The sequence below is a fragment of the Syngnathus floridae genome, chromosome 10 (assembly GCF_059516105.1).
Source record: "Syngnathus floridae isolate MCC-2025c chromosome 10, RoL_Sflo_1.0, whole genome shotgun sequence".
In the NCBI taxonomy this organism is placed as follows: domain Eukaryota; kingdom Metazoa; phylum Chordata; class Actinopteri; order Syngnathiformes; family Syngnathidae; genus Syngnathus; species Syngnathus floridae.
Window position 1 is genome coordinate 13028638 of NC_142422.1, and position 21810 is coordinate 13050447.

At 45.3% G+C, this 21810-nt stretch overlaps 3 protein-coding genes across 4 annotated transcripts; 1 reads left to right on the top strand and 2 right to left on the bottom strand.

Annotated features, from left to right (window-relative positions):
* The first annotated feature begins 1854 nt into the window (after positions 1–1854).
* On the top strand, positions 1855–4682 carry cxcr3.1 (chemokine (C-X-C motif) receptor 3, tandem duplicate 1). The gene is made up of 3 exons (XM_088387657.1): positions 1855–1961; positions 3154–3558; positions 3748–4682. The coding sequence occupies exons 1-3, from the start codon at positions 1941–1943 to the stop codon at positions 4450–4452; spliced, it is 1131 nt and encodes a 376-aa protein (XP_088243783.1). The 5' UTR covers positions 1855–1940; the 3' UTR covers positions 4453–4682.
* Positions 4683–5490: 808 nt separating this feature from the next.
* cxcr3.3 (chemokine (C-X-C motif) receptor 3, tandem duplicate 3) lies at positions 5491–11988 on the bottom strand. 2 transcript variants are annotated; one of them, XM_088387659.1, is made up of 3 exons: positions 11586–11988; positions 10244–10601; positions 5491–7485 (listed from the first exon to the last, which is right to left on the bottom strand). In XM_088387659.1, exons 2-3 carry the CDS (start codon positions 10589–10591, stop codon positions 6766–6768), a joined length of 1068 nt encoding a protein of 355 aa, XP_088243785.1. In that variant the 5' UTR covers positions 10592–10601; positions 11586–11988; the 3' UTR covers positions 5491–6765. The 2 variants fall into 2 exon arrangements, with proteins under 2 accessions (XP_088243785.1, XP_088243784.1); XM_088387658.1 differs by having other exon boundaries at positions 10244–10604.
* A 1338-nt stretch (positions 11989–13326) lies between these two features.
* cxcr3.2 (chemokine (C-X-C motif) receptor 3, tandem duplicate 2) lies at positions 13327–16094 on the bottom strand. The gene is made up of 2 exons (XM_088387249.1): positions 15910–16094; positions 13327–15322 (listed from the first exon to the last, which is right to left on the bottom strand). Exons 1-2 carry the CDS (start codon positions 15943–15945, stop codon positions 14225–14227), a joined length of 1134 nt encoding a protein of 377 aa, XP_088243375.1. The 5' UTR covers positions 15946–16094; the 3' UTR covers positions 13327–14224.
* Positions 16095–21810: the final 5716 nt, after the last annotated feature.

The window sequence follows — 21810 nt, forward strand, 5'->3', positions numbered from 1 at the left end:
AAAGCACATCCACAAAAGGTCTGTTGGAAGGGGGAAATGTAGCAGGAAACACTGCACAACCAAGAGAGATGACCGCAGCCTTAACAGCATTGAGATTCAAAGATTCAGAGCGTTTATTGTCATGTGTACAAAAGGAAAGCACTTTTTCTTTCTCCAATGAAATTCTTTCGCTGCCCGTTAAAATGCCAGACAAAGTAAGGAAGATTAAAAGAAGATTTAAAAAAAAGTAAAAACACAAAATATAAAAACCACAATATATACACAATATATACAACTACTAGGGTGAGGGATGTGCAATATAGGCGAGTGCAAAAATGGCATTGTGCAACAGTTGTGAGAGTTATAGTGAATGTACTGTTAAACAGGGGAGAATGCAGCACAAAACAAAGTAAGTGTACACAATGTACAGTATAAAGTGCAGATCAGTGAGTGAGGTAGTGATCTGGTCAGCTGTTTGAGAGTCTAATGGCTGTGGGGAAGAAAGAGTTCTTGAAACGGGAGGTTTTACATTTTACACTTCTGTACCTCCGGCCTGAGGGGAGAAGTGTGAACAGTCCATGTTGGTGGTGGGTGGGGTCTTTAAGGATGGAAGCTGCTCTCCTGTGGACCCTACGGTGGTGGATACTCTGCAGAGAGGGCAGCGGAGTCAGGGTGATTTTCTCTGCCGTCCTCACCACTCTCTGCAGTCTCATTCTGAAGAAGAGCCGCTTCCAGAATTTGGGGGAGCTTCAAAGACAGTGAACTGAAGCTGGAGTCCAGGTATCAAAAGCCACTGTTCACAGACTTGTCCAGGAAATGGGCTACAATAGCCTTATTCCCATGGTCAAGCCACTTTTGAACTCAAGACAACGGAAGAAGCGTCTGACTTCGGCTATGGAAAAGAAGCACTGGACAGTTCCAGAGTGGTCCAAAGTCCTCTTTTCAGATTTGGAAGTCAAGGCGCCAGAGTCTGGAGAAAGGCTGGAGTAGAGCAAAATCCAAGTTGCTTGAAATCCAGTGTGAAGTTCCCACAGTCAGCGATGGTTTGGGGAGCCATGTCAGCTGCTGGTGTTGGTCCACTCTGTTTCATCAAGTCCAAAGTAAATTCAGATTTTAGAGCACTACATGCTTTCGTCTGCTGAAAAGCTCTATGAAGATGATGATTTCATTTTCCAGCATGATCTGGCACCTGCCCACAGTGCCAAAACCACCAGTAAATGGTGTACTGACCATGGCATTACTGTCCTCGATTGGCCTGCCAATTCCCCTGACCTGAACCCCATAGAGAATTTGTGGGGTATTGTGAAGAAGAAGCTGAAAGACACCAGACCCAAATATGCAAATGAGCTAAAGGTCGCTATTGAAGCATCCTGGGCATCCATAACACCTCAGCAATGCCACAGGCTGATTGCCTCCATGCCACGTCGCATTGATGCAGTAATGCGTGCAAAAGGATTTCCAACCAAGTACTGAGTGCATCAACGGACATTTTCAAATGTTTGATTTTGTTTTGCTGTTATAAATCTTTTTTTTTTTTACTTGGTCTGAGGAAATATTCCAATATTTTGATTTATGATATTTGAGTTTTCTTAAGCTGTAAACCATAATCAGCAATATTAAAATAATAAAAGGCTTGCAATATTTCAGTTGATTTGTAATGAATCCAGAATGTATGACATTTTTGTTTTTATAATTGCATCATAGAAAATAAAGAACTTTATCACAATATTCAAATTTTCTGTGACAGTCCTGTATATTGTGCAGCCTTCAAGTGCCTTCATTTTGTTGCAATTTCATTTGCATCCCCCTTTCAACACTCGGGACTCGGTGCACCTGCTTTCGCCATGTGGTTTTTCACAGGTTTTTTTTTTTTTTTGTTCAAATAACCACTAGACTTCCTGTCTTTTAGAGACACGCTCTTTAGGCAGCTACATTGTGAGTCTTCGGCAGTGTTAGCAACCATGCCACATGATTTAAGCCTGGTAAGTTTGTATTATTATTATTAGTAGTAGTAGTAGTAGTAGTAGTAGTAGTATTATTGTGTCCCAAATTGTGAAAAAATGGCAACATACTCTGTAATATTCTTGTTATATTATGATGATTATTTTGAGTCATGCATGCATTTGATTTTTACATTTTACAATATCTCATGTTAATATTTAGAGAACACCTGCTTTTGTGTCGATTTCAATTATAACTAGGTTAATAACAGGTTTGTTGTCAATGTCAGTGCTTCCTTGGAGGAGAAAAAAAAAAGGTCAGTTCAACTGCGTGTCAACAAAGTCAGATCATTCGCAAAAAAGGAAAATGGTAGCAATACTATAGAAGTGGTTTAATAAAGGTCATAAATGTGGTGGGACAACGATACAGGCCCTAGACCAGTGGTTCTTAACCTTGTTGGAGGTACCGAACCCTACCATTTTCATAAGCACATTAATCGAACCCCTAGTTAGTGAAAAAATATATATTTTTAAATTCTAGACATAGATGTTTTCTACTGGTGCACAAAATGAGCCATGGATGAACATCACCTTGTTCAAAGAACAAAACCAACACAATGCATGAACTCACAACAAATTACATACTGGCAAATCAGAATTTACACAATAAAACAGGTTTGGACCTCCTCAGTGGAGGACCGACGCAATGAATGTCGTGTTTTGATGGACAATGTCAGAGAGGTTTGTACTCTCGCGGTTGTCGTGTTGGCTGCTTTCATCATTTGCCTCTCTCTGGTTTTGTGTTATTCGAAATGAGACATGATAGGAGTAGTGATTAGAATGTCTGATTTATAGCTCATAGAGTTTTGGGATTGGAATGTTGGCTGGCTTCTATCCAGGTACCAGAAAATGATACTTGAGTGAAAGTACAAGTGACTTGATAGAAAATAACCCAGAGTGAAAAAAATAAAAAAGGTGGGGCTGGGGTTGGGGGGGAAGTATACCGGATGGGTGTGTCACGTTACCCGTAGTTTTGGTCCCCACCTTATGGTGGGATTTTGAGTGAGCAGCAGAGTCAGCAGCGGGCGCTCTCATCTTGTCAGAGCTGCTCCTACAGATACAGTTAACGGACGATCTGAGGGGCGTGACTGACCGACACACTGAAAGACAGATTTATGGCCGGCTTGATGAATGGCAAGTGAAGCACAATATCTAAACAATCAGTCTATTTCAGAGTTCTCTTCTGGAACGCGGCCAATCGCTTACCTTCGAGGGGAATTCGTCGCTCTGGGACATCTTGCTGGACGGATATGAGTGGGACGGCAACGAGTCGTACGACAGTGCCAAGTCCTTCAACGGCGTATGCGACCCCAACGAGGGCGGTCGGTTCAAGGCGGTCTTCAACACGGTCCTGTACTCGCTAGCCTTCGTGGTGGGGATTCTGGGCAACGGGTTGCTTCTGGGAATTCTGACGCGGAGCAGAAAGACACGCAGCGTGACGGACACCTTCATTCTGCACCTGGCTGTGGCTGACGTCCTGCAGTTGTTCACGCTGCCCCTGTGGGCGGTACAGGACGGCCAAAGTTTGGGCTGGACCTTTGGCACGCCTCTATGCAAGATCACAGGGGCTGTTTTCACGGTAAGACAACACGTAGCGTCGCCGGCAGTTGAAGGTTGCGAGCAAATGATTGACAAAAATATAGATGGCTTGGGAAATAGCTCGATGGAGTGACAGATTATTTAATAGCTGGACAGGGAAAGGTAGATCAAGACACAAAGATACAACTCCATCAGTAGCAAAGCTCAAGTGTCGCCTTTGCGTCCTCAGATCAACTGCCACTGTGGGATCTTTCTTCTGGCATGCATCAGCCTGGACCGCTACCTGTCCATTGTGCACGCCACCCAGATGTACTCCCGCCGCAAACCGTGGATCGTCCAGTCCAGCTGCCTGGCCGTCTGGCTCCTCTCGCTTCTGCTCTCCATGCCCGACTTGATCTTCCTGGAGGCGTTAAACGACTCAAGGCGAAAGAAAAGCCAGTGCGTGCGCAACTTGACTCAGTGGACACTGGGCTCGCGCCTCCTGGCCCACATCGTCGGCTTCCTGCTGCCGTCGCTGGTTCTGGTCTTCTGCTATGCCAGCATCCTGCGCCGGCTGCGTTGCGGCACGGGCGGCCTCCAGAAGCAGAAGACCTTTCGAGTCATTGTCGCCACCGTGGCGCTCTTCTTCCTCTGCTGGACGCCATACAACGTTGCCGTCATGGTGCAAACGGCTTTTTTGGACAACAACGGCACCAGCTGTGCATTCAGAACCTCTGTGCAGATGGCCGCAGACATCACCCCGATTATCAGCAACCTCCACTGCAGTCTCAACCCTGTCCTGTACGCCTTTGTGGGGGTCAAGTTCCGTCGTCAGCTCCTGGACCTCCTCGGACTGCTCAGCTCTAAGACGTCAACCAAATTCCAGTCGATGGGCGGCAGAAGAACCTCTGTTTGGTCCGAGTCTGCCGAAACTTCAGACTCCCTGGCGATCTGAAACGCTCTCGTCTACATCAGAACCAACCTCCCCACCATAACCCGAAAATTGTTTCGTTAAGCTTTGGGCCTTGAGATTTTGGAGCAGCTCCTTTTGTGCGCATAACATTTTTCTTCTCATATCGCTTAGCTTTTTTGCTGACTTAAAGGTCCACCACATTTATAGCACAAAAAGCAGCTGTATGGCACTGTGCCATTAAATGTATATGAATAAACTTTTTTCCCCACCCATGTGCATTCATCAGCTGATGATGAATTCTTGAATCTTGAATGACAATGCTATTTCTTCAATAACAGAACTGAAGCCCCCCATAGCACAATCTTACTCAGAGAAAAGCCGTGGTCCATCCAGTATTTATGGGGAAGGGACAGAGGGGCCACAAACAGTGAAAAAGTGAAAGTACTGTGCTATACTTGCCGCCCCATAAAATGTTTTTTAAATTCCCTATAGTTGCCACAAGATGGCAGAAAAGTACTACTTTGATATTAGACCTTTGGCCAGGGCGCTCCTCCTCACTTGACTTTAAAACACAACATTCAACATGATTTATCATAACAGGTATTTTTTTATACTGTGACTGAGCTTAATTTAATTTGAATTTATTTAAATTAATGAGCAAAATCTAATTTAAATTAATGTAATAAATTTGAATTAAATAAGTACATTTAAATTATTTTTACTTTTGTATGCTTCAGTCTGCAATTTTGTGGTATATTGAATCAAGATGTTTTTTACACAAATATCAGTATTTCTACTTAAGTACAAGGTCTGAGTACTTGAATAAAATACAAAAAAAAAAAGTTTCGAAGTTGTTCCAATAGACTTAATGACTTGATGGCAGGAAAGCAAACCTTTAAAAAAAGCCTTGTGGGATTGTGACAGGAATTGAACGGGGGGAAAAGAAAAAGCAGCTTTGCACTCCTGTGCAATGTGCGGTTAATGCAAGAAAGAAAAAAGATCAGTTGATAAGGAGAAGAGTGCAGGCATGCAAACTTCACCCAACTGCACGTCTGTGATCAATCTGACAAGACTCTGTGGTAATGGCTTGAGCACGGCCTTTTCTTGATACTTTCTTAGAACATTTTGAATTGAGAGGAAACAAAACAACATTTGACGAAGACCGCCCACGGGAGGCTTTGTCAACACAGAAAAAGGCTCTTCCGCCCTGTTTGTCATTCACGAACGTTGTCATTGCATTGACTCAACCTCAACTTACAAATCAGGTTGGTCAGGTTGGTCACGCGAGAGCGAGACAAACCCTCCAAAACAGACAGCGAGAGCTTTTAATAGCCTCGTAGACACAAGCCATGACATCAGCCCGCCCACTCGTGTATCTGTGTCGACCTGCTGTGTTCCCTCCGCAAACTTGTTGTAACACTGAATAATAAAAAAAGCACAGCAGGATTTTGCCCAAAAGCAAATTCCCTTGTGTTCATTAGAACACGCAAGTTGCATAACGGCACTGCTGCTTTAAAGAGGCAAATCGTCTGATGACTTAGTTGTGATTGTCAACTTCATGAAGTGTGGTTTGATGTCCTTTAGCTGGATTGCTATCAAAGAAGTTGTTTAGTCTTTCCCATGAGATTGGTGTCTAGGTCCCCTTTTCCTCTGCCGTGGGGGTTTCCCGCCACAGCTCCACCTGAGGTCACGTTAGCCTCTCCAGACCTCAGTGAACAAAAAATGAAAAGTAATAATTGCAAGCAGCACTTAGTTAACTTGTGTCTTCTAAATGGCAACTACGTGGTGAGGTAAATTCTTTAAATGTAAATTCCTACAACACTGATAAGCCCGGGAGATTATCTTTCTAACGTAGAATAACATTACGCTAGTAAAACTAGCCATAAAACAGTCACTCACTCGATTGGAGAGTCAAATTACCCGTCGCTGTGATTATAGCACAATATCATTCACAACTTTACTGGGACACTATTGGATGACTTCTTAAGCACATTCCAAAGATTATTACAGTCTGGACTCCTCTGGTGATCCATGTTTCAGTATTTATGAATGTAAAACATAAATAAATAAATGATGTCCTCCAGGACATGAAAAGTCAGCACACCTTGTTTGCTTTTGAAGCACGACACTTGACTTTAAGCGCGCAGCATTAATGTTAACGGCCTATGTTGCAAGGATTGGAGTAAGTCACACACATGCAAGCCATAAAAAAATAAATAAAACTTGGTCATATTGAAAACTTGTAACTTGGGGCCCTCAAGAGTAAAGGTACAGCTGCAGTCAAGTTGGGTTTTTGATAGGCCTCTGCTAAAAAGTCTTAAAATGGCTGATTTGAATTGAGTTACATGACATCTGCTACGCGGATATTTTCGACTGCACTTGCTGCTCCACGCTGGTGATCTGGTTGAGCTGCTCCGTCTCGGGACTCTGCTCGAGCGGGGCGTCGTCACCTACGCCCAGCTCCCACACCGAACCCTTGGGTCCCGCTCGTTTGCAACTCAGCGTCGCCAGTGTCCACTTCCTGAACTCGCCGCTCAGGACGAGGTAGAGCAGCGGCCGAAGGCAGGCGTGGACGCAACCCAGCGCCGCCGTGACTGTCAGCAAGATTTTCCGGGAGCCGTCCGGGGTCTTCTCACTGGCGAATGTGTCGACGATGAGCGCGACGTTGTACGGAATCCAGCAGATCGAGAAGACCCCGATCAGGATGAGGGTCACCGCCCTCTTGCGGAATGTATTGGCGGGGCGTCGGAGCCAGAGCGACGCGCACGAGAAGCCGATGACGACGGCCGCTGCTGTGCTAAGCACGTGGTGGGAGAGGCGCGACGACAGCTGCATGTTCGCCAGATAGAGGCTGAGGACGCACTGGGTCCTCTCCTCCTTCCAAGGATGCTGTTCCAACACCATGAAGAGCCACTCGGGGATGGTGAGGAGTAGGGAGACCAGCCACACCAACACGCAGCTTAGGTGAACCAACATGGGCTTCTTGTGGGAGTACAGCTGCTTGGCGTGGACCAGCCACAGGTAGCGGTCCACACAGATGATGGCCAGGAGAAAGATCCCGCAGAAGAAGTTGAGCTAGGGAGAGGAATACTAGGTCAGTTCATTCATTCACTTCCTTAGCTCAAAGGGATTGATTGTACCGTAATTTCCGGACTATAAATCGCGTTTTTTTTCATAGTTTGGGTGGGGGGGCGACTTATACTCAGGAGTGACTTATATATGTTTTTTTTCACAAATTTTTACTTGATCATTAAGACATCACTTACAAGTATAGTTGACCACTTCCCATGTTATTTTTAGTATAGTTGATCACTTCACATGCTTTTATATCTTTATCTTGAACATATTCAAAACGTAAAAAATAGAGAAAACATCAAATAAAGCAATTAACACTTTAAAGCACCATATCCAAGTCCACTGTCTGCTGTATGTACACTTGCTCCATTTTTGCTCCTCTTATATTTATTATTATTATTTATTATTATTTGTTTATTTATCATTTATTCAACACTCTTATTTATTCATTGTTTGTGCCTTCTTGGGTTTTTTGTGTTGCTTGTATGCAGATGTGTACTATCTCACCGAGGGATAGTGGGAACGTAATTTCAATCTCTTTGTGTGTCTTAGTATATGAAAAAAAATCGACGACAAAGCAGTCTTTGACTTTGATAAAACAACCAAATAAACAAAACAAAAAACTACATCTGAAAAAAAATTATATTTTCAGACAAAACTGGATGAGGGCGCTCTAAATTTCACCGTTGGCCGTGAGTCATCAACTGGGTGGGCTTAAGAAAAATGGCACCAAAAAGAAACTCATATTTTGCAGGTTACAAACTTCAAGTTGTAAAATATGCAGCTGAAAACAGTAATCGAGCAGCAGAAAGAAAGTTTGGAGAACCGTGATGTACCAATGGATTACTATTTCAAGTGACGTCAGTAGCGCGGCGCGGCGCGGCGCGGCGGTTGTTTACATCATGGACAAACGTATCCACGTAAGGACTACCGGCATCATTAGCGGTGATCATTTCTAAGTGACACGGAGGACAAAGAGTTTGAAGGAATTAAGGATTTGGAGTGACATAGAAGGTTTGAAAAACTATTATGGCTTTTACACACGCCCGGTCCTACTCTACTGAGTCGGGGGCCGGCGCTCGGCCGAGTGGCTGTCCGCGAACGGTGCGCGGGGCTCGGACATGGCCATTACGCACGCTCGGTCTGTCTGGAAGTCCACGCCGCCACACGCTTGGAAGTTTGTTTTGTTTAATAAGGAGCCGTTTACCAAACCCACGTCTATCCTTGTACTTTGTTAACACTACAATATAGTTATATACTAGATCTGTGGAATAAAGACGAGGCTGACGTCAGGGCGCACGCGCGGCGATGTTGACAAAGGACGAGGAATTTGATCGATGGATTTAATGGATTTAAAGTGCACGGATGGTTTGATAGTATTATTGGCTTATATTATAGTTATTTGAAATATAGTTTATCTATCGTTATATGAGCCTGTGGAATATTTTGAAGTGCAAGCGCCCTCAGCCGCGCGCACCCATTGTTGACAAAGAACGACCGATGGATTTAATGAATTGGAGTGACACTGATGGTTTTATAAACATGTTATTCATGTAATAGTTGTCCTTAATCACTCTATATGTTACATCAGGCCCGTTCTCAGCTCTTTGTTTGTGTTTGTCACGTTAGCATACCTATCGTTTAGCCTGTTGTTGCTATTTAATGAATTGGAGTGACACCGATGGTTTTATAAACATGTTATTCATGTAATAGTTGTCCTTAATCACTCTATATGTTACGTCAGGCCTGTTCTCAGCTCTTTGTTTGTGTTTGTCACGTTAGCATACCTATCGTTTAGCCTGTTGTTGCTATTTAATGAATTGGAGTGAGACCGATGGTTTTATAAACATGTTATTCATGTAATAGTTGTCCTTAATCACTCTATATGTTACGTCAGGCCCGTTCTCAGCTCCTTGTTTGTGTTTGTCACGTTAGCATACCTATCGTTTAGCCTGTTGTTGCTATCGTTTAGCCTGTTGTTGCTCGTTCATGACTGTTTTTGGTGTGGGATTTTGTCGAAAAAATTGCCCCCAAAATGCGACTTATACTCCGCAGCGACTTTTATATGTTTTTTTTCACTTTTTGGGGCATTTTATGCCTGGTGCGATTTATACACCGGAGCGACTTATAGTCCGGAAAATACGTATTTCCATTTGTTTCAATGGGAAACATTACCTTGGTTTGTGAATATTTTGCTTTGAGAACAGGTTCATGGAAAAAATGTCATTCTTAATCCCAAGTACCACAGTTATGGTCTAATTTCAGCAAGAGCAATAGTAAATGAATCAATATTTGTTGGGCATGGTTAAAGCCCTGGGGGGGATAGTCTGTCATCTTGAAAACACTTTCCCTTTCCTTTTGCCTTTTTTGTGCCCTTTCTTCAAAATGCCTGCACAACTTTCGCTTTCACTTAGCGCGCGTCTGCTCCACTCTATTCCTCATCTCATCATCCAACAGATTTGGCCAACATATGACACAAAATTCCAATGAAAATGGCTCATATTTTTGTGCTTATATGATGCCAATTAAAATCAAATCAATGAATCACAAGTTATCCACCACATACTTAGTACGTTTTTTCACTGAATACTTTTACTCATTTTATTTGGAGGACTACTTTTTACTTTTACTTGACTACTCATACTTTTAAGTTACAGTACTCTTACTTCCTGTCAATTATTGGCTACTCTAGCCACTTCTGGTGCTATTTTTCTTTTCCTTAAGTACATGAGTTGAAAGTTTTGAAACTTGTCCAAACCTTAAAAATAACAGCGCTGATCCTGCAAAGGGCGAGCCCGACGCACCATCCGCATGCGTGCGTGGCCTGCGCTGCCCACAGGGGCAGCGTGAGCAGCAGCAGGATGTCGGCCACGCTCAGGTGAAGGATGAAGGTGTCCGACGTCCTCCACGCTCGCTTCTTTAGCGCCAGCGCCGCCAGCAGAAGCCCGTTCCCCAGCAGGCCCACGATCAGCACCGCCGAGTAGACCAGGGGAATCCACGTCGTCCTGTCCCCCCGGGCCTCGGGATCATCGTCTTGATACACATAGTCGTCGTCGTAGTCGTAGGTGACGTTGAGGCGGAACAATCCGTCCAGATTGACGTCCATCTTGGTCCTGCTGCTGCGGAGACAACGGCGCTGTCTTCAGAAGGTGCTTAAAGTGGTTGACTGTCCACTTCCAAAGTCTTTTTAAAGAACTCAAGTCAAGGTCTCACATGGCAGGGTGTGAACTGTGATGCAAGTGTAGCGTGAATCAGAAGTTCCCCGGTCACACGCAATCACACGCTGAAAAACCTGAGCTTCAGGAAACCCCCACCCCCCAACGTGAACTTACAGCAACTGAGAGCTCTTCTGCTTTTTAATTTACATGAGGTAGATTCAAACGTCATTGGTGAGATGATAAGGAAAAGCGTGAAAGTGACACGGAGCAGTGAGATGACCGTAGAGATCTTTGAGTAAGTTTTGCTTTGTGAGCTGGACAGAAAAGAAACCCTTTCCCCCCTACCTGCTTCCATAGTTTCAATAACATTGTTAATAAATCACGTTTAGTGGAAATGTTGAAGTCACTGGTGCATGACACTTGACGCACCCACGTCGCCTTATTTGTCATATTTTTAGACATGGTTTGCAATTTTAGTTGACATCTACATAAACATTACTTACTGTTTAAACTGTATAAACTGTACTCACTCCTAACACTATGGACAACGTCTTCGTCATGACAACAGTCTTATAATGGAGCACTTTGTGTTTTGTCCCCTTCGGGCAAGGACGTCCTAACTTTTCAATAAGACAAATTTCCAAATTTAAAAAAAAAAAAAAAAAAAAACATGCTTAAAAGAAGACATTTTGATGGCACACAACTGATGATGATGATATGAAATTGCTGCAATGTTAATGTGCGGCTTGTATAACATTCTAAATTTACCGTACCCTCAAAATTACACAACACACACCCAAACGCTTATCGTTTAAACTGCCAGCAACAAAATTGAGTACACCAACAGGTGAAATCGGACCTAATAGTCATTTTTTTCGCTCTCCGATATTTAAACCAAAAACCTGAAAGCTGTAAGGAAAAAAGAATGACAATGGTGCTCACCTTTAACCAAGGATGACAGCTGCAAGATTCTACTCCTTGGTGGTTCGAATGAAAAGCACGAAAAAGCCCCCTACCAACGCACACACTCTCCGCAACGGTTTTTGGGTGGTAGTGCAAGTGGTCTGCAGAACGTCAAATCCGAAAGCAAAACGAAACCCTTAAGAGCCCCATTCTTCCAAAGGGGGCGACAGTTGAGAAACCCAAAACGCGCGGCGGAGACTGAAAGAAACAAAAAGCAATACACGGGAAGCAAAAATTACAACACTGACACAGTCTGCTACAACGACGCGTTTCGGTAAAACGCGACAGGACTTAATGACTAATTAAATCGCTTGTCTGGATTTGTGCGAGTCAAGAAATGTCATCTCAGAGCCTGCAACAGAACTAACCACCGCAAGCACCCTTAGGCATACGTGAGCGTCAAAATAAAATAACATTGCCGTTCAAAATAGACAAATGTTGCCTAATAACAAAATTACGACTTTTTTTCTTTTGTTAGAAAATTTTCACATGTTATAGCTCTGAAAAACAAAGATATTGCATCTCTATAATAGGGAATATGCATTGCTTACATTTTATTTTATAGACTACTATGGCGCGTTTCGAAACTTCCGGACATGGGAGGTTCGGACTTGACGCTTAGGAACAAAGAGGGAATACAAAGTGGGCGCAATGACAGATATTGGCTAATAGAGGGCGCTCTTTAGTTGTGTTCCACATTGTAAATTTTATTCCATCCATCCATCCATCCATCCATCCATCCATCCATCCATCCATCCATCCATCCATCCATCCATCCATCCATCCATCCATCCATCCATCCATCCATCCATCCATCCATTTTCTGTACTCCTTGTCCCCACGGGGGTCACAAGCGTGCTGGATCATCGGGCAGGAGGCGGGGGAAACCCCGAACCAGTTGCCAGCCAATCACAGGGCACACAGAGACGAACAATCATCCGCACTCGCACTCGCACTCGCACTCGCATCTATGGGCAATTGGGAGTGCCGGAGAAAACCCACATAGGTACGGGGAGAACATGCAAACTCCACACAGGGAGGGTTGGAGGTGGAGGGAAACCCTCTGAACTGTGAGGCTGACGTGCTAAACAGTGCTCCACTATGCAGCCCTCTTCGCCTTCACACTTGTTATTCTACACCATTAACTTTATTCTTCTTCTTCTATTTTTTTGTCCTGCTACTACTTCCACATAATTCACTTTATTCCACTTTTGACGTATTCCAAATTCAAGTAATGAGCGCTTGCATTTTTCTCATTCCAAAAATGTTCCAAAAGTTTTCACAAAATTCGCAAATTTACAGAAAAATTTCCCCATTCATTCTTGATGGCACATTCGACATTTCACATTTACGTCGTTCCAGTTTGAAATTCACATCATTCAGCACATTCAAATCACATTGGGGATCCCCCAGGTGAATTGTCCCCCACGCGCCCTGTTCCCTGGTAATTCCTCTTGGCACCTGGTCTGCAGCTGAAGTGGGCGCTAAATTGCTGATTCTCCTGGAGGGGGCGCTAAATGACCAATTCCCTACACAGTGATAAAGTGCTAAAACTGCTTTGCAGGGCAAATGTTTTTTTGGGGGGGGGTCGTAACATAAAATAATGCCGCCCGAGGCAGCCCACTCAAAAATAAGCACCCAATTATCTGACAGATATAAAAAATCTTTTTTCTTTTGGATTTTGCCCATAGAATACACTTGGAAGAATGCTAAACAAAAGTCAGGCTTTGATTATTTTATTCTCCAAAAGTGTATCATACAATCATAGCTCATAACCAATGCTAAGGGCTGTGCGCCACCGTAAACAACATAAGTGAGTCACAATTATTTCCTCTTTTTTGTAACACAGATCACACACACGGGGATATGTTTGTAGCTGAAAAAAAAAGAGACATAGTCAGCAGATATATTTCAACGTTTTCATCAGTTACTTATGAACCATTTTATTTTCATGATAAGGTCACAATGATATTCCTACAAGAATGGCTAAACAAGTGTTACGCACAGCTCAGTTGTATTTAACATATTGCATGTACTGGTTAAGAACAATTTGCTTTAAAGAAATTAAACTTTTCACAAGATACTATTCCACAAGATAATCATACAAAAACAATATCCAACAACAAAATACTACATTTTCTAAAGCAACAACATGCAAGCATGAGGTGGCACCATAGCAACACAGAGAACATTTTCCAGTCTTTATCATACTCAGCCAAAATTTTTGTTTCAGTGCTTCACTTTCTTAATCAGGGCCAAATACAAATGTTTTAGGTACAAAAATACACGGGGGGGGGGGGGGGGGGGTCTGTATCATATACTATATATTCAATTGCGTGGTACGCCATCTTTATTTGCTATTTTGATTACTGTGAGCTCGTATTTCCAGAACTTGGTTGGTCCTTCCTATCAATCATAAGACCTGACAAACCACACATCTGTTTTGCTCAAACCGCTGTACACTCCTTGCATCTAGCAAATTTCTCTTTTCATGTGCACTAAGTGGACAAAGTTTTCAAAATCTGCATCTGTCTTAAGAGTTAGTCAGTGGAGCTGCTCGTGCCCAATGGAAAAAGTGGCACTATTCTTCAGACACATCATGAACTTTCTCATCTCTCTCATCTTCCCAGCACGACAGAGTAGTGGGTGTTTTCACTCTCGGCAGAGCTGTGGGAACCGGTGGTCTTGCGCTTCCGCTCGCCCCATTCCCCCACGCCCAGCCAGCCTCTCTTGCCCAGCAGCCCCTTGCACATGCGTGCCATCTCCCTGCGGAACTTGACCCCCACAAAGCCGTAGAGCAGCGGGTTGAGGGCGCAGTGGGACAGCCCCACGCTCTCAGTGATCACTGTGCCCATGTCCACAATGCGGCCAAAGCGGCAGCCCCCCGCCACCACGCCCAGCCTCTGCAGGCCGTCAGCCAGCTGGAAGCCGTTGTACGGCGCCCAGCTGAGCACAAAGACGGACACTAGCGAGACGATGAGGCGCAGGGACTTGCGCTTTTGCCGGCGGGTGGCGTTGCACAACGAGCGGAAGATCCGGACGTAGCAGTACAGCATGATTAGGAGCGGGAGCCCGAAGCCCAGGCTCACGCTGAGCAGCTGCAGGCTGGCCTGCCACTGCGCTGCGTTGGCAGGGAACCACACCTGGCACAGGAGCGGCGAGCGGGCCTCGCCCACTTTCACCTCGCCCACCTGCTTGAAGGTGATGTCCACCCCGCCCAGGACCAGGCAGACCGCCCAGATGATGGCGCAGGCCACTTGCGCCTGGCAGGTGCTGCGTTTCCAGCCAGAGCTGACGGCGTGGACGATGGCCATGTAGCGGTCGAAACTGATGCAGGCCAGGAAAAGGATGCCGCTGTAGCGGTTGAGCGAGAAGAGAGCACCCGAGATCTTGCAGAGCGCCTGGCCGAACACCCACTGGTGGGCCCACTGGGTGGCAAAGAGTGGCAGCGTGAAGGCCAGCAGCAGGTCGGAGATGGCCAGGTGCAGGAGGAAGGTGTCGGTCAGGGAAAAGGAGCAGCCGCCACCACGGGAGCTGCGGTAGCGCCGGATCACGCACAGCACCAGCACATTGCCCACCACGGCCAGGAGGAAGACCAGGATGAAGACAACGGGAAGATATCGCTGCGCAAACACGTAGATGTCCTCATTAGGGCAGGGGGTCGCGTACGTCTTGCTGGTTTCCGGCGTCAATGTGTAGTTGTCGTAGTCGAATATCTGTAGACACACAACCACGTCCATCAATAGTCAGAATTGCTCTCTCGCCTCCTGTCCTCACCCCAAAAGCAGAAAATTTTAATGTCTGCTGGAAGTGAGTTAGTGAGCTTCATATTTTTTGTACCCCACGTGTCCCCCAGAAAGGTTTGCTCCCAAGAGCTCTCTTTCTTTAAAAAAAAGGCAGTCACTCAAAACACGATGAACTTTTCAAACAGAGCCAAAAATTCACAGGTGCTGGTTTATTGCACATGACAATTTTCTCTGAATAAAGCAAATGGATGTATTCAGTATTAGAACGAAGCTTGTCATTTGCACCCCAATGTTGTGCACCACTGGACCTAGGAAAGCATTTGCCCAAATATATGTGAGGTTGCTTTCCATTTTTTGCTTTCCCCTCGTGCAATAAGAGAGAAAATAGTTTTGCTTTTATTTAGAGATTCATCCGGGATATGATAACAGCACTCCAAATATGTAGAAAAATATCAATCCAATAGCAAGAAACAACAGAAGCATTTTTCTTCCACCCATAATGCAAGCATGAATTTTTGTTACTGGAAAAGCTTTGGAAACAAAAGAGCGCCACTCACCCAGTAGTCCTCGGTGGTTACTTCGTAATCATCCATGTTTGCTGCAGATGCCGAGGCAGCACGTTGACCTGCACACTACAAAGTGGATCAAGCGAAGCGTTTTTTGCAGCCAAAACTGGATGGATGAGAAAAAAAAGGAGAAGTCACAATTTTGGGAACCGAATCCTCACACACTTTAGGACTGATGCAAACTTAGCTTGAGTGTCTTATTTTTGCCTTGGAGGAAATTGTGACATGCTTGGGCAAAAAAAAAAAAAAAAAAAGTTCTGCAGACATGTAAAATAAAAATGTTTTCAAGCAGGCAGACAGACAGTGCGTGACTGATGTGGATGCCGTGGAAAAATCTGCAACAGCATCATCTCTATTTTTTTTCAGTATTCACTAGGTATCATCATAAAGCCTAAAAAAAGAATCCTATGAAATGAAACAATTGTCAATGCACACCAACAGGAGGACGAGGTTGAAGACCTGTGAAGACGATAGGATGTAAACACAATACAGAAAATAGAAATGCACAAGAAAGCAAAGAGGGGAGTGAATAATTGACAGCCGTCACTTGCTAACCAACACCAAAATGATGATGTTCCGTTTGATCTTTCTACAAAGTTTACAAAATACTATATTACAATCACACTTTTACGTGACATCTTTAGCTTTTTTGTTACTCTAATCATAATATATGTATATATTTGACTGACATTTTACCTTTACATTTGAATTGAATGAAAATATTTCTAAACTTGTACAATACAACGGCACCTTGAGATACAAGCGGTCCAATTGACGAGTTTCAAAGGTGACTTAAGTCAGTCCTCCATGAGCAGCGCTTTGGCAGATAGATTGCATGAGGAAGTGCAGAAATTGACAATGACAAAGAGGCAGCAAGCTATCAACGTAAGTAAACCAACGAGATTCACGCAAATAGCCTCTGCTAGCTGAATGCAAACGCACAATGGGAAATGCCGTAAAGGCACGCGGGCTAGCTCTTAGCTTCTATGCGGCGCTTACCCTTCAAAGAACGTATATCTGGACACATATCATGCTGAACCGTGTAGACAGACCACATAAGAATACTGACAGGCATTTATTCTTTATCCTCTTCAAAGAATGCAAGTATAATTGCTGTACAGAGAAGCCAAGAGAGGAGTGGAACCGCTGGAAGAGTAGAGTAATTTCTCGCTCCATTGCAACTCCTAAATGGGCATATTTTTGTGAAACGATTGTCTTCTGCAACATCTGGATTGTTGTATTTCAAATCCATTGTGGTGACGTCACCATTCAAACGTCCAATTACTGACCGTGACCTATCAAAACAACTTCAATTGCATTTTCTCAGCTTACAAGAACAAATAACCGTCATTACTTGTCCTGACCACTTTATGTTCGAAAACATCTCATTAGCTTAAAGTGTGAGGAACTGAATCATCTTGTGGTTATGTTTGTCTCGACTGAGGGTCTTCTGGTAAACTTTGTGCTTGCGCAATCGTGCAGATGTTGCTTTTACTTCTGCTCTGGTTTGGAACTTGGCACAGCTTGATAGCGCATTACACTTTAACAATGATACTCTTGTAAGTAACTAAGTAGTCGTTAGCTATATTGTGTCCCTTTTAATACACAGTGAGATATATTGTCTTCTTGCTCTTTTGTTGTCTGCTTCCAGCGCTTCTTGTCGGCCCTGCCCCTGTCAACCAATGAACACCCGCCAGCCACTCCTGCTCTTGTATTTAGGGCCTGCATTGTCAATTTCTGAGGCAGTGGTGGCTGTGGTGTCTTTTTTGTTTTTGTGTGGTGTGGCCCTCATTATTCGTTTGATGCCGCACCCCACCGTCATGGACAAGGACGGGAGACAGCCACGTTGTCTTTTTTCCAGTTAAACTCAATGACGGCAAAACATTTTCACTTCCTCTGTTGCTGTGCAGGGGTTTCAGAGTGAAATTGACACGGTTCCCTTTTTAAATTTCTACATTTATGCAGTGAAATGCTCAAAAAGAAAATTACAAGTCAGCAGGGCTCGGCTCCAGCTCGGGTGTGACCCAGCTGAGGACAAGTGCATGAATGGATGATTTGTTCATTTGGATGGCGAGAATAAAACGTACTGCGCAAATATAAACACATTCACCATTAACAATTAATGGTAAACTTCATCCAGCTCATCCCGGGGGATCCCAAGGCGTTCCCAGGCCAACTGAGAGACATAGTCTCTCCAGCGCGTCCTGGGTCGTCCCCGGGGTCTCCTACCGGTGGAACATGCCCGGAACACCTCCCCAGGAGGCATCCTGATAAGATGCCCGAGCCACCTCATCTGGCTCCTCTCAACGTGGAGGAGTAGCGACTCTACTCCGAGTCTCTCCCGGATGACCGAGCTTCTCACCCTATCTCTAAGGGAGAGCCCGGACATCCTGCGGAGAGAACTCATTTCGGCCGCTTGTATCCGGGATCTCGTTCTTTCGGTCACGACCCACAGCTCGTGACCATAGGTGAGGGTAGGAGCGTAAATCGACCGGTAAATTGAGAGCTTTGCCTTTTGGCTCAGCTCTCTCTTTACCACGACGGACCAGTACAGAGTCCGCATTACTGCCGACGCTGCACCGATCCGCCTGTCGATCTCGCGCTCCATCCTCCCCTCACTCGTGAACAGGACCCCAAGATACTTAAACTCCTCCACTTGGGGCAGGATCTCATCCCCGATCCGGATAGGGCATTCCACCCTTCGAGGACCATGGACTCGGATTTGGAGGTGCTGACGCTCATCCCGACCGCTTCACACTCGGCTGCGAACCGCTCCAGTGAGAGCTGGAAATCACAGCCTGAAGAAGCCAACAGCACCACGTCGTCTGCAAAAAGCAGAGACGCAATGCTGAGCTCCCCAAACCGGACCCACTCAACGCCTCGGCTGCGCCTAGAAATTCTGTCCATAAAAATTATGAACAGGATCGGTGACAAAGGGCAGCCTTGGCGGAGTCCAACCCTCACTGGGAACGAATCCGACTTACTGCCGGAAATGCGGACCAGACTCTGACATCGGTAATACAGGGACCGAACCGCCCTTATCAGTTGGCTCGGCACCCCGTACTCCCGAAGCACCCTCCACAGAACCTCCCGAGGGATACGGTACAGCCATGACAGCCCTACAACATCTAGAGCCCTTAAGAACTCCGGGCGGATCTCATTCACCCCCGGGGCCTTGCCACAGAGGAGTTTTTTAACTACCTCAGTGACTTCAACCCCAGAGATTGCAGAGTCCACCTCGGAGTCCCCAGGCCCTGCTTCCACAATGGAAGGTGTGTAGGTGGAATTGAGGAGGTCTTCGAAGTATTCTCCCCACCGACTCACGACGTCCCGAGACGGGGTCAGCAGCACGCCATCCCCACTGTAAACAGTGTTGACGTTGCACTGCTTCCCCCTCCTGAGACGCCAGATGGTGGACCAGAATTTCCTCGAAGAAATTTGTATTCAACCGATGTCAGAATTGAAGTGTCTCTCTCTCTAGCCAAAAAAAGAAGCCCCCCTGTCTTCTCCTGCTTGGGTCTTATACCCCATGCCCCCCCTTACTCGGGCCCATGTAAACGAGGGCTGCTGGATGTCCTCTGACCCCCCAGCCTGCCTTGTTGATTCTAACCAAATGGCTGATTCCTGTATCCTGGTGCCAGGAAGTTTGCCCTCCTGGTCCAGGCCCCATAAAATCCCATGCGCGCGTGACCGAGTCACTTCTAAGCTTAGAAATGAAATATACATTGCATGAGACCTAAATAAAAATACACTATACATGTAAGTGTGATTTTAACAAGAACAGCAAAAATCCAGTCAAACCTCAGTTTTCGACCACAATCCGTTCCAGAAGGCGGTTCAAGAAGCGAATCGGTCGAATTCCAAAGCTATTTTTCCCATTACAAGTAATGGGAAAAGGTTTAGTCCGTTACAAGACTAAAAAAAACGCTTTTTTTTTCTTAGCATGTTTTCATTTGCGCATTTTTGTCCGATCGCGCAACTGCAGCGCACCGCCGAACGCGCAACCGTAGCGCGTCGCGGACCGAGCAACTGCACCCCACTGGTCGCATTATTGTGACCGAGCCGTCGCTGAAATTTCTGTTCTGATGTACTTTCCAAAATTTAAGTGGCCCTCAGTACGCAGGGAGCTTAATTTGGTCCGATCGCGCAACTGCAGCGCGCCGGGCGCTCATTGTCGCATTGCTTTAAGAGCATCTTTGTGTTTAGGATGCCTTTACTGCTCCCACTTGCTTTCTTTGGAGGCATGATTAGGGGTTAATACAATCCTCAAAGTAACGAAAATACAATAACTACGGAGTCTGTCGGCATCCGGGCCGCGCGGTCGGGTTTTCTCGGGTCCTCCCGGCTCATCTCGATGTAGTGCAGTCCCATGTTGACCGCATCGTCCACCGACCTGTTTGCCCGGTAGGCAAACTGCAGGGGGTCGAGCAGGGGGCCCATGATGTCCTTCAGGTGGTTCAACACTAACCTCTCGAAAGATTTCATGACCACAGATGTCAGGGCGACAGGTCTATAGTCATTCAAACCTGTGATGGCAGGCTTCTTAGGTGCTGATAACTGCAGCGTTTTGTACCAGCTTTAGCCTTTTTATAGAAGACTTAGGAAGACAAGTGAACAATACATAACAGTAATCAACGCATGTATAATTTCCGCATCACGGGTTGAAAGAATTGGACGAATCTTAGCAATATCACGGAGGTAAAAAAATGCAGTTCAAGTGATATTCTTAATGTGTTTTTGAAAGGAGAGTCAAATATAACACCGAGATTGGTTACAGTATCACTTTGAGTAATAGTACATTCAGATTGACAGTGGTTTCCTTAAATAGGTGCTGATAATGAGCAGGACCAATGATCAACATCTCCGTTTTATTTGGGTTAAGAAGTAGGAAATTGAGAGACATTCATTGTTTAATCTCAGCAAGACACGCCTCAAGATTACAACAATTCCTCGGATTTGTCATTGCTAACGGCATATTTAATTGGGTGTCGTCCGCATAACATTGAAAACTAATCTTATATTTACGGACTGATCGAGCTGGACACCCAAGTGCGTTACGCCGTAGATTTTATTGGAAAGAGAGAAGGGGAATGTGGCGAGCTGGAGGTCTGGCTGGGTTGAGCGACAACGCTCTGGGTGCTCGACTGGTGGACGGGAACTGTTACGCCACTACGGGTCGCACTCCAATGCGCGCCTGGCTGGAGGACGGCTGGCGGATGGCTGGAACCAACCTACTGTAGAGGACAACAGAGTAAGCGCACAGCAAGACAGGACGCAGCTGATAATCGTGGTTGGGGGTAAAGTGGTGGACAGGCGGTGGCTGTCAGAGAGAGGTCGTAAACAGGCAAATGGTCAGGGCGGGCGGCAGACAGAATTTGGAAGGGTCAGAAAACGGGCATGGTCGGCAACAGGAGTCGGGCAGAGAGCGCGTAGTGAGCAACTGAGGAGCATCACCAGACAGACTGACAAGGACTGGCTGGGATGACGGAGTTTAAATGGCGCTGTTAATGAGGCGTGATTTACTTGATTGGCAGGGCGGGTCATGGAAAGCTCATTATTTCTCAATGTTGACTCATTATTTATTTTGGCAATCACTCCCTTCCAATTAATCACTTATAGATAAAGTTTTGCCCATTCTACCTTTTATGCAAGAACCACACTTGAGGCAGTTTGGCCATTTGCAAGCGGAGAAAGCCATCAGCGCCCTGTGTGGTACAGAGGTGCTTAAAAGCAGTCTAACTTTCACCTCTTGCAAGGGAATATTTGTTGAGAGAAAGCAGGGTAGGGGTGAGAGGGAACAGGGGGTCACTTCTGCAAACTGGTTAATTAGTGCAGAGGGTCTTAGTGCTTTGTTTTACAAACTGAATGTGGAGAGTGTGTCAAGGAAAGGTG

Bases quoted from the DNA above. Each gene is read 5' to 3' on its own strand.
- cxcr3.1 (XM_088387657.1), top strand. From the start codon at position 1,941: ATGCCACATGATTTAAGCCTG. The intron at 1,962-3,153 runs GTAAGTTTGTAT...AGTCTATTTCAG, and splicing joins TGCCACATGATTTAAGCCTG to AGTTCTCTTCTGGAACGCGG. The intron at 3,559-3,747 runs GTAAGACAACAC...TTGCGTCCTCAG, and splicing joins TCACAGGGGCTGTTTTCACG to ATCAACTGCCACTGTGGGAT.
- cxcr3.2 (XM_088387249.1), bottom strand. From the start codon at position 15,945: ATGGATGATTACGAAGTAACCACCGAGGACTACTGG. The intron at 15,323-15,909 runs GTGAGTGGCGCT...GTGTGTCTACAG, and splicing joins TAACCACCGAGGACTACTGG to ATATTCGACTACGACAACTA.
- cxcr3.3 (XM_088387659.1), bottom strand. From the start codon at position 10,591: ATGGACGTCAATCTGGACGGATTGTTCCGCCTCAACGTCACCTACGAC. The intron at 7,486-10,243 runs GTTTGGACAAGT...TCCTCTCCCTAG, and splicing joins TCAGCGCTGTTATTTTTAAG to CTCAACTTCTTCTGCGGGAT.